Source organism: Lactuca virosa, chromosome 4, assembly GCF_052849685.1.
Source record: "Lactuca virosa cultivar CGN04683 chromosome 4, Lactuca_virosa_CGN04683_v6, whole genome shotgun sequence".
Classification (NCBI taxonomy): domain Eukaryota; kingdom Viridiplantae; phylum Streptophyta; class Magnoliopsida; order Asterales; family Asteraceae; genus Lactuca; species Lactuca virosa.
In genome coordinates this window covers 142,085,760-142,097,599 of record NC_136429.1, presented here as the reverse complement: position 1 = coordinate 142,097,599, position 11,840 = coordinate 142,085,760, and the positions used below count along the sequence as shown (strand labels likewise).

At 36.2% G+C, this 11,840-nt stretch overlaps 2 protein-coding genes across 2 annotated transcripts; one reads left to right on the top strand and one right to left on the bottom strand.

The window, feature by feature from the left end:
* Positions 1-593: 593 nt before the first annotated feature.
* Positions 594-4,425, top strand: LOC145107494 (RNA helicase family protein). Its single transcript, XM_079044385.1, has 12 exons — positions 594-781; positions 868-914; positions 1,269-1,349; positions 1,462-1,678; positions 1,783-2,194; positions 2,283-2,486; positions 2,587-2,747; positions 2,833-3,018; positions 3,100-3,331; positions 3,421-3,620; positions 3,712-3,846; positions 3,936-4,425. The coding sequence occupies exons 1-12, from the start codon at positions 660-662 to the stop codon at positions 4,117-4,119; spliced, it is 2,181 nt and encodes a 726-aa protein (XP_078900511.1). The 5' UTR covers positions 594-659; the 3' UTR covers positions 4,120-4,425.
* A 5,115-nt stretch (positions 4,426-9,540) lies between these two features.
* On the bottom strand, positions 9,541-11,061 carry LOC145107493 (uncharacterized). The gene is made up of 2 exons (XM_079044384.1): positions 10,629-11,061; positions 9,541-9,926 (listed from the first exon to the last, which is right to left on the bottom strand). Exons 1-2 carry the CDS (start codon positions 10,806-10,808, stop codon positions 9,753-9,755), a joined length of 354 nt encoding a protein of 117 aa, XP_078900510.1. The 5' UTR covers positions 10,809-11,061; the 3' UTR covers positions 9,541-9,752.
* Between the last annotated feature and the right edge of the window lie 779 nt (positions 11,062-11,840).

Genomic DNA, 11,840 nt, shown 5'->3' with positions numbered 1-11,840 from the left:
ATTATCTATGCAACTAGTTATACAAGAAAGTCTTCCATTTGATTTTTTCTCTCGGCCGAGAGTTATTAGATTCATCAAGAAAGCTCTACAACCAGATTATTGTCATGTAAGTCGTACAACCCTAAAACGTGATGCAATGAACAAATTTAAAAAAATTCATGAGGATTTAAAGAGATTCTTTACGAGCTTCTCGGGAAGAGTCTCTTTAACCACCGACGTTTGGACCGCTCCACATGGTACCGCTCTATCATTTATTTGCATCACGGTATATTGGATCGATCCAAAAACATGGATTATGCATAAACGAATCCTTGCTTTTGAACAATTTCCTCACCCACACGGGACCGAAAAAGGACCGACCGAGGACCGATCGGGACCGGTCTAAAAAAGACCGCTCCAAAAAAAGACCGATCCAAAAAAAAAAAGATCGACTTAGGACCGATCCAGGACCGGTTCAGGATCGATTTTTGTGCACCTCTACCCATGTTTAACCGGTTTAAAAGCTACGTATCAAACTTCAAACCTAATTGTTCCGTGTTTGTTAGGCCCGGTCTGCGACGTGTCCCGGTTTATAAAACCAAATTTAAACTCTTTGGCCGGCCCTCTTTCGGTGAGTCCCTCCGGCCTCCACTAAAACCCCTTATTCTCTCGCCTGGGAGATGCCTTCCATGGCTACCGGAGACAGAAGAAACTTCAATCCCAACAGCAATGGCACCAACAATCATCCTCAATTCGGACCTAAACTCCTTAACGGCGATCAGAAATCTGACTCTTTTGCCAGGTCCATTTCAAACTCTCACACAACCAAATACGCATTATCTCTTTGTTAATTAACGCATTCGAAATGCTGAACTAATATTCTCTCAGGAGACAGAAGATTGAGCAACAGAGAAGATCTTTGCCTATTGCTTCAGGTACACCTGTTCGATACAGCACACTTGATATGGATATGCTCCGCTTTTAAATGTCTTTTGCCCCATACAACAGTTTAAGTTCCTACTTGTTATTGGAAATCAAATTTGCTGTAATTGTGTTAATCAGTTTTATTTGAAGTTGAATTAGTCTCTCATCTTGTAAACGTTTATGAAAAAGTTGTCAATGGCACTGTAAGCTCGTTAGAGCTAACATCTCCTTACCAATTTTGTTAACTTCAGTATGATTAAGACCTTATGCTAAAGATTTGCAGTTACTATTATGATACCTTTTGTTCTTCTTTTTGTTATGTATATTAGAGGTTTTTCTCACCGATCAATTGTTAATTTGTTTAGTTGAGAAAAGACTTGTTGAGGAGGTCAGGAAAAATGATACCTTGATAATTGTTGGTGAAACCGGAAGCGGGAAGACCACACGTGAGTAATCTCTTCCATTCTAGGTGTTGTTTCTTGTTGACTTAATGAACTCAACAAGAACATGACTTAATCCAGTAAGCTATATATGAGTCTATCATTTTCATTCTGACAGAGTTGCCCCAGTACTTGTTCAATGGAGGGTTTTGTCGCGATGGAGGAACAATTGGAATCACTCAACCAAGACGTGTTGCTGCAGTAACTGTTGCAAAACGTGTAGCTGAAGAATGTGGTGTTGAGTTGGGCCAAAAAGTTGGATACTCCATTAGGTTTGAAGACATGACCTCTACCTCAACAAGAATCAAATACATGACAGACGGATTGCTATTGAGGTTAACATATAATCCTACATTCTTGTTAACTAGAAAGCTAATGTAATGTAGTACCATATTAAGCTGATAAAGGCTACATACATACATATATGCTCACATCACAGGGAAGCACTTTTGGACCCTTATCTCTCAAGATACTCAGTTATAGTTGTTGATGAAGCTCATGAGAGAACAGTGCAGACAGATGTGCTTTTAGGTTTGCTGAAAGATGTACAAAAGAAGAGATCTCAAAAAACTTTTAGTGAATCTAATAACAATGGAACACTGGTGAAGGAAGAAAATAATGGTGAAGGTGAAGGTAGCAGTGTTAGTGTTGTGAAGCCACATTTAGTAAGAAAGTTAAATCCATTAAAGTTAATCATTATGTCTGCTAGTTTGGATGCACGAGGGTTTTCAGAGTATTTTGGTGGTGCAAAAGCTGTTCATGTTCAGGGGCGGCAGTTTCCAGTGGATATTCTGTACACCACCCAACCTGAGACAGATTGTTTGGATGCAGCTTTGGTTACCATATTTCAGGTTTTTTCTTTTTTTCTTGAAACTAGTAAAAGGAGTTGATAGTTGTTATTTTTGTTAGCATTTGACAAGTTCATTGTGTTATTATTAGATACATTTGGAGGAGGGGCCCGGTGATATACTTGTATTTCTGTCTGGGCAAGAAGAGATTGAGTCTATTGAGGGTCTTGTGCGTGAGAATCTTAAGAAATTACCTGAAGCCAATCAGAAAATCTTAATCTTGCCATTGTTCTCTTCTCTTCCATCAGAGAAGCAAATGAAAGTTTTTGCAGCTGCTCCTGTTGGATTCAGAAAGGTACACTACACTCCTTATTAAGAACTGGTTTTGTTTTGCTTTTTCCTTTACACCAGTAATTACTTTCCTGAAGTTGAATTGGTGTGTTTGTTACTGGTAGGTGATACTGGCAACTAACATTGCTGAAACATCTGTGACAATACCTGGAATTAAATATGTTATTGATCCTGGATTGGTGAAAGTGAGGAGTTACTCTCCTGATAGTGGCATTGAATCTCTAATTGTTGTTAAAACTTCAAAAGCTCAAGCTCTTCAAAGGAGGTAAGCACATTGATTTCACATCTACATCTATAGAGACCAAATATAATAAAATAAATGGAAATTTAAATTTTTTCTAATGTTGCAGTGGGCGTGCAGGGCGTGAAGGAGCTGGGAAATGCTTCCGTCTTTATCCAGAGAGCAGATTTGAGGGACTTGATGATTCCACAATACCAGAGATCAAAAGATGCAACCTTTCTAATGTTATTTTGCAGCTTAGTGCTCTTGGTGTTGATGATATACTTGGGTTTGACTTCATGGAGAAACCCGATAGGTATATATTAGTATAGTTGTCTTACTTGTTAGATAAGATTTAGGTGAAGATATTGAATTGGTGATTGATTGATGAGTGCAGGATGACTGTGATTAGATCACTGGAGTTATTGTACTTGCTAGGTGCTTTAACAGATGAAAAGAAATTATCAGATCCAATTGGACACCAAATGGCACGTCTTCCATTAGAACCAAATGATTCAAAGGCTCTTATTCTTGCCTCTCAGTTTGATTGCTTGGAAGAAATGTTAATAGTTGTTGCAATGCTATCAGTTGAATCCATCTTTTATGCTCCTCGTGACAAGTTAGAAGAGGTATTATTGCATACATTACACCATTTTAAATTTCATTATTTTAACTACTTTTCCTAACGGATTTTTATTTTGTTTTTTTTTTTTTCCAGTCGCGAACAGTTATTAAATCATTCTCGAGCCCCGAGGGAGACCATCTTACTTTACTTAATGTTTATCGTGCTTCTCTTGAGTTTTTAGAGAAGAACAAAATGGAGAATAGTAAAGAAAAAGCTGAAAAGAATCTGAGGAAATGGTGCAAGGATAACTTCATTAATAGTCGTTCCTTAAAGCATGCTCGTGACATTTACAAGTAACTAAATTCTCTTCTTATATGATGTTTTTTTGTCTTCCAAAATTACCCCTTATGTGTATATATGTTTGGTTTTGGTGGGTGGTTGCAGTCAAATCCGGGAAAATGTTGAACGAATGGGGCTTAAGATAAGTTCATGTGGAGATGACATGGTTCCACTCCGTAGATGTCTTGCTGCTTCTTATTTCCTGAATGCAGCCCTGAAGCAACCTGATGGAACCTACAGGTATTATTTATTATTTAATATAACCATTTTTTATAACGTTAATTTGACTAGAATTGAATCAAGTGTTTAATGATGGATGGGAAATACAGGGTTTTGGCAAATGGTCAGATTGCGGAGATTCACCCGACTTCTGTTCTACGACGTGCAAAATCAGAGTGCATAATATTTTACAATCTTGTTCAAACTACGCGTAATTATGTCCGCAATGTTACTACAATTGATTATTTGTGGTTAGCAGAACTCGCCCCTCAATGTTATGCCTTGAAGGACTAGACAGACCCATTATACACATTCTGACATTGTTAAAGAACTCTGGTTACTAAGGTTGCGTTTGTTACACCATAGGATAGGGGTTATTATTATTAATTTTATATGGTACGGGTATTCATGTTTTTTGCACAGACAAAAGATTGAGAGTTGGGTCTAAGGTTGTGTTTGTTACACCATAGGATGGTGAACTCAGTGATAGAACTATTCGATTCCCTAAAGCAAATCGTCGGGTTGTACTTTGTTCGTTGCAAGTATCAACAACACACTGTGATGATTCTAATGTTAAGAAAAACACAACCTTTGGGCAAATATTAGGGGTATGCAAGCAAAGAAACCGAAACCAAACCAAATAAAAAAAAAAAACCTGAAATTGAGGTTTTTTAACAAAACCAAAATTTTAGTGCTGGTTTGGTCATGTGATTTGAAAGACAATGGTGTTTACCCTTTCTTTTACGTTACATAGGGTGGGGGAGACTTCAAAAAAAAAAAAAAAAAAATGTTGATGGTGGGTCTCTTGGCCCGTCTAATTTTTTTTTTTTTTGACAAAATTTCAAAAATGGTCCGTGTGGTATACATTTTTTTGGGGGTTTGGTCCAAACCACGAGTTTTTTGGCTTCGTGGTCCTTTTGAACTGGTTTGTTTGTGAAAATGGTCTCTGTAGTTAACTCCCGTTAAAAACAATCCGTTAACCCCTTCATGTGCCTTCCATGTGAGGGTATTTTCGTCTTTTTTATCTCTAGGGACCATTTTTGCATAAGAAAAAATAAAACCCCCTTTATGTACCATTTTCTATTTCCAGCTTCTTCCCCAACTTAGTAGATTCTCACGGCCGATTCCAACGGAGATTGATTCAGGTGTTCTTCCTACTCCGAGGCGCAAGTTTGTTAACACCGTGAGGGGTTCAGATTTCCCGGAAATTAGTCTTGATGATCTAGCAATTGAGTTTTTCTCGGGGAAGGGTAACAACTCTGAGGTAGATGATGAGAGTGGAAGCAGTAGAAGCACCCGGCTTGTTCGTGTGAAGTCTGAGATTAGTCCTGAACTGGGTTCGTCTCAAAGGTGTAGGAGGTGTGTCAAGGTGTAACGATGATACTGCTTCTAATGCTGGTGGTACAATTAGAGTCGTGCAACATGCTGAGATTAGTTCTGCAACACCTTCATCTCAAAGGCGTGGGAGGTCTGTGTCGAGGCGTAACGATGGTACTCATTCTAATGCTGGTGGTACTACTAGGGCTTTTCCAAATGTTGATTCAAGGAGGAGGCGGTCTGTATCAGATGCACAGTATCAGATTAGTGATTCCGAGGTATATTTTAGTTTGGACTTGATTGTATACTGTTGTGTATGCTGAGCATCTTAGATGGAATCTCACCTAAATAAGAGTAAAGTAGAATTCTCAACGAAATCTATGACCCATTGATCTGAAGAAGTGGCATTTAGACGCATTAGCTTTGAAAGTATCTCTATTTTTGTTCATTGTCATATGGAGCCATGGAAAGTGAGAAGACAAGCAGATCATGGAAAACTGCTTTGGTTGGCCTTGGAAGAACAATTGGGGAAACAATGTTCTTTGTAATTTACCAAACTTCCGATGAAGAAAGAATCACTAAAACCCTATGTTTCTTTACTTATAGCATTCTTTACTTTGTATCAACCACAGCTACTGCACAAGCTTATAAAATAGTGTTGTTTGTGTTTAGCTATGTTGTTTGTGTGCATTCCAACTGAATTTACGTTATTGTCAGCATCCAACTTTTAAATCTTTTGATGGTTTTTAGTTGACCTTGATTGTAATGTAAGTGGGATTCAAATTTTGTTCCATTATCTGGGAAATGTGTTTAAACATCTGTTCAAATCGGGGAAGAACAGTAGTTGGGGAAGAAGCTGAAAATAGAAAATGGTATATAAAGGGGTTTTTATTTTTTCTTATGCAAAAATGGTCCCTAGAAGTAAAAAGACAGAAATACCCTCATGTGGAAGGCACATGAGGGGGTTAACGGATTGTTTTTAACGGGAGTTAACTATAAGGACCATTTTCACAAACAAACCAGTCCAAAAGGACCACAAAGCCAAAAAACTCGTGGTTTCGACCAAAACCCCAATAAAATGCATACCACAGGGACCATTTTTGCAATTTTGTCTTTTTTTTTTCTTCTTATACAAGAGATTATGTATAAATATAAAGACAAAACTGCAAATTTAGTCCTTGTGGTTTGCAAAAATCTTTGGATGGGGTCCAAAAAGTTTCCAGCTTGCACAGAAGGTCCAAAATCAAGATTTTTCTGGGTTTTTAGTCCAAAAAAACTTGAAAAGGCGATTATACCCTTTTAATTTTTTTTTTATTTTTTACAATTATTCTAATACCATATTGTCTTGAAAATAAAAAGAAAAGAAATATATTATCCCCCACCCACCCATACGTTTTTTTTTCTCTCTCTCTCCCTCCCTCTCCCTCCCTCTCTCTCTCTCTCTCTCTCTCTCTCTCTCTTTTTCTCTTTCTCTCTCTCTCTCTCTCTCTAACTTCCTTCACCAGTTATGCATCTCTAGCGTAGGAGGAAACCGGTGGAACTAGGAGACCACCGATCGCCACCATTACAATACTCCTCCTCTTCCTAATATGCTCACCGGTCTCAGCCAAACACCCCCCCTTTCATCGTTACTGCTACTGCTCAAATCCACAGCCTACAACGAGAAGGGAAGTAGTCGAGTGGAGCACCGAAGCTACCCCCTTCCTCCGTGACGATTGGTCGAGGAACACCACCCAAACACCCCTGACTCCTTCACTAGCGACGATGAGAAAGGAAGCCACCACGGGCCTACCGGAGACATCGTCTGCAGCCCCTCCTATTGAAGAAAAATCACCCAAATGCTTCCCATGCCCACTGATGTCGATAGATCGAAGACAACAACCCCCGATGAGGTTTTGTTGTTGGTTGATTTATGTTTGTTGGGTTTGTTGGTTGATTTATGTTTGCTTTGATGAGACGTCGACTGCAGACCCTTCACTAACATATGTTTCCAATTTCTTCCCTGTTAAATTCAAGAACTGGAAAGCTTTCGACTTTCACTGGTTGAGAGATGTGTGAGTCATTCAGCTGCGAATCGTGTTTTGGCTGAGAGATATGTGGAGAGGGATTATTTTGATTTTATTGATGGTGATTCGTTTGGGAGTGATTCCAGTTTCTTCAGGTGTGCATCTGATGTCGTATTCCAATCTCCTAATAATCGTTGAGCACCATCGATGACACATCAACAACTTCAGATCCAAGCTTTGACGATTCCGGTGGTGGAGGACGATTCATCGCTAATCAAGCCATCTTCAAATTAGGTGAAGGGTGAAGAAGAAGAAGATGGTAGAGAGAGTGAAAGAGAAAGGAAAGGGTCGGGTGGAGTGAAAGAGAGAGGGGGGGGTCAGATAGAGTGATAGGGTGGGATATGTTATTTTTTTTAATTAAAAAAGGTATTAAATAAATATATAAAATACAGAAAAGAAAATAAAAGGACATAATCGTCTTTTCAAGTTTTTTTGGACTAAAATCGCGGAAATGTTTTGATTTTGGACCTGCCATGCAAGTTAAAAACTTTTTGGACCCTATCCAAAGATTTTTGTAAACCACAAGGACTAAATTTGCAGTTTTGTCAAATATAAATTGTCATCTATCTTAAATAGTTGAAATAAACTACCTTAATGATTTTGGCAAAAAAAAATATGTATATATCAAAATTTCTAAAACCCATATTTTTATTTCAACCCAATTCACTTAAAGTATAATCCAATAAAAATAGTTAAATACAAGTTAAAGATAAATAAAGGAAAAAAGGCAAAAAAAAAAAGGGCATTTTTACCATATCGTTTCTTCTCCCGCTTCACACTGACCCGACCCAAACCCTTAACTAGTATTTCTTTGATTTCTTTATTTATCTTTTTTTTTAATTTTCTATCAGTTTCACTTAAATAGTTAACCAGAGGCGGTTTTAAGGGGTCCCCGTTGTGGCACAGGCAACCCCTAATTTTTCTGTCCGCAGTGGAAATTTTTTTGATTTTTTGATTTTTTTTACCTATTTTTCATGTATCGACAACACATATTTCATCCCGACACCACCTACTATGTATTCCTGCGTCTACCATGTGGTTTTACGTTCTAAACTCGCCATTGAAATGTACACTACAATATGAAGGTCCTACTGAATTTTATACTTGATTTGAGATTTTCATGAACAAACACAAGGCAATTAATTGTTAAACAAAGTATAGGGAAGTTATAAGGATCAGTTTTGTTGTTGAAAGCCATGTATAATAATCAGAACCAAATTAGGGCATCTCCAATAGTTTTGTTGTTGAAAGCCATGTATAATAATCAGAACCAAATTAGAGCATCTCTAATGGTTGAACTATGCTATAGCTTAAAATTAGTGCCACCTCATCATTCCATTAACTTTAACCTCTAAATAAATTGTCTCTCCAATGGTTAACCTCTTCCACTAGCTTTTTCTTTAAATTTAACTAATCTATCCTTATCTATTTAAAATGTTCTATATAACCCCCTTCATTTAGTTAGTCATTTTTAAACACACATTGTATTAAACGCATTTTTATAATCGCTCTAAAAGTTCGTAAGATGTCACAAAATATTTGATAGATAAATTAAATAAAATGACAAATCAAATTAACTACTAAATAAATAAATAAATTGAAAACTAAAATATAATAAAAGGGTAAATTAAAATATAATTAGAAGATGAGGGGGTAAAATATATAAAAGGTTAAACTATATTGACCACTCAATATATATTGAGTGGTCAATAAAAATAAGCAAAAAAAATGGTGTGTTCCAATAAAAATAAGTGCTCATTTATAAAAAGTCAATAGTAATAAGCTATAAAAAAAAAGTCCCATTGGAGATGCTCAAGACAATTGAAATAGATAAATTAATAGTTTAGTGGTTGAATTAATGAACTTGTGAAAGTACTTTATGTTTATTTTTCCCTAACCACTTAATCATGAAAAATGGATTAAAAAAAAATGACTTTTTTTTTTTTGGATTTGCTTATTTAAAACAACTTACATTTAACAAAAAATCTTATAAGCTTTCAGGGTACCAAAACACAATCTAAAAAGAAAATTTTAAATTAACTTATCTGATACCAAAACATAATAAGTTAATGAATTGTTTTAAAATAAGCTATTTTATGCAACCCACACAATTAAAGTGTTTATTAACAGTATCAAATTACAATAAACTAATAAGTTAGATTGAAACAACTTGGCAAAAATATTACCAAACCACAATAAGCTAATTTATACAACCCAAACACTCGAATTAGCTTATCAAACATAAATAAGCTAACAAGCCCTCTAAGTAAACATTCCAAAACACCCTTTTAATTAATACAAAACATAGTGAAAGTGAATAAAATCGATAGAATTGCAAAAGTAGAATTGTTTTTCTGGAAACTATGATGATAACTTTGCTTACATCTTGTTCATTTTCCAAAGTTCCAAAACTTTTTTCGCACGTTAGAGTGAGCCAAATTAGCATATTAGATTTGATAAAACACGACAGCGTATGGTCAAATAATCAAATTTGTACTACATATACATAACCAATGACCCTAAAAAGATATAAAAAAAATGATGTCACTTTTTGGCCTTTGAGAACCTTAGGCATCGGTATTTCTCACCACTTACAGTAATTTCAAGGGCCCCATCTTGATTATCTTGATTGGATGCTGTTCCCATCAACACACTCTTCTCTTTCTCCAGGTTCTCTCTCTCCATCTTCAATCTCGCTTCTTGTCTGGCAACTTCTGCCTGAAACCAATAATTCATCAACATACTTCACACAAATACAACCTAATGCTTTGTATCAAGACTTTAATGCAAGAAATACCAACTTACTTTGATTGATTTTGTTTATTATAGCATCATAATTTCCTAGATAAGAAAAAAATTGGAAGTACAATGCTATGATTGGGTAGGTTTTTCAGAGTACAATGCCTTAATAAGATAAAAGAAATGAAAAAGTGGGATGCTATCCATGATACATAACAAATGAATGCATATTGCTATTTCTTGCATTTAGACTTTTAAAGAAATAGGTGAAAATCAGCTATCTGTCGGAATTCCATGGATTCTAGGATGGAAATTGGATTGTTGAAATCCCTTGGCCAAAGGATTTTATGAGCTCCAAGCAAATTCGGTTCTGTACTCATTTGCAACCAAACTCAAGCTTGGAATGGAAAGGAGTTCATCTTCAAGTAAACTAAATACGGAGTTCATATTCTAAATCACCTCCTCATATATCAGATGCAGTAATCATCTATATGAAGAAAATCGAGGTTTCATTTATTTAATTGATTAATTCTACCACAGTTTAATTGTAGTTGCAATACTAACAAATGACAAATCTATTCTAAGGGTAGGGTTTAGACAATTTACTTAATAAATCTTAATTTGAAACAAGCAAGATGAAGATCATGAAAGATAATTAAAGAAGGATTAAGGAAACCGGACCTCGCGACGAGAGAGTTCAGCTTTCCAGGCTGCTTCACGTTCGGCGACCTCCCGCTCACGCTCTTCAATGTAACTCTGCATCTCTCTCTCCTTCATGATTCTGTCTTGTATGTCTGCATCTAAAGCTTGCTTCAATTCCTCTACAAATTTGTCCACCACCGTTTTTATCCTCAACGACATCTTCAACGACGATTTCTCGCTCGCTCAATACTTGATTGTTAACACCGCCGGTGACGAAAGTTGAATTCCAGGTATTAAAACACAATTCGGATTGATTGAAGAATGGATTGATACTGTTTGTGGAGAATCAGCAGGTTGTGATGATGACGATTCGAAGATTCAATGGCAGGAGCTTAAGCATACACCGCAAGTTTGGAATTTGTTGGAGGAGCCAATGCTTGAATTGGCAAGGAAGCCAAAGGGGAAATGAGACTATGAGAAATTCCCCTTTTACACATTACCACCTCCTACTTCATTTTATTTATAACTGAATCCCTAATCTATAAAAATTGTTACCAAAGAAGTGGTCTCGTTCACTTATTTGTGCAATCATTATATGTGATACCAAATAATCAAAATCAAATAAATTATTATAACATATATAAAATTCGCAGAAGATATTTTTTTAATGTGTTATTGTGTAAAAACTATGATGATCAGATAATCAATTCATGCAACGTTTTCTTAAAATTAAAGGTTTTAAGATTTTAATGTGTAGACTCATATTTACGTTTTTATATATATGCTGGAGTCTCGCATCTCTCCATAAAAACTCATTTGGAGAGTTAATATGAGACTACACATATATCTTAAGGCGTTCACACCCCCGTTGCTTGACACATCATTGTCTGATCTCATCGAGCATCCGTTCTAAGAGGAGTGTTAGAGTATGGTGCGACACGGTCCATTGTGTGTGTGTGTGTGTGTGTGTATATATATATATATATATATATATATATATATATATATATATATATATATATATATATGTTGGAGTCTCACATCTCTCCATAAAAGCTCTTTTGGAGAGTTCATTTGAGGCTACACATATATTTTACATGGTATCAAAGTCGGCATCCTCATCCTCATTGCTTAACACATTTTTGTCTGTCCTCATCGAGCTTATTTTGGAGACTTAGGTGTTGTTTGTTTTTTCTGAGACAAAATGTCTGCAGTCTGTGGATCACATCTGCAAACCTCTGCTGTAGAAGA

Excerpts from the sequence above, each read along its gene's own strand:
- LOC145107494 (XM_079044385.1), top strand. The coding sequence starts at position 660 with ATGCCTTCCATGGCTACCGGAGACAGAAGAAACTTCAATCCCAACAGC. Across the intron at positions 2,748-2,832 it reads GCTCAAGCTCTTCAAAGGAG|TGGGCGTGCAGGGCGTGAAG; the intron begins GTAAGCACATTG and ends CTAATGTTGCAG. Across the intron at positions 3,847-3,935 it reads CAACCTGATGGAACCTACAG|GGTTTTGGCAAATGGTCAGA; the intron begins GTATTATTTATT and ends TGGGAAATACAG.
- LOC145107493 (XM_079044384.1), bottom strand. The coding sequence starts at position 10,808 with ATGTCGTTGAGGATAAAAACGGTGGTGGACAAATTTGTAGAGGAATTG. Across the intron at positions 9,927-10,628 it reads CTGAACTCTCTCGTCGCGAG|GCAGAAGTTGCCAGACAAGA; the intron begins GTCCGGTTTCCT and ends TATTGGTTTCAG.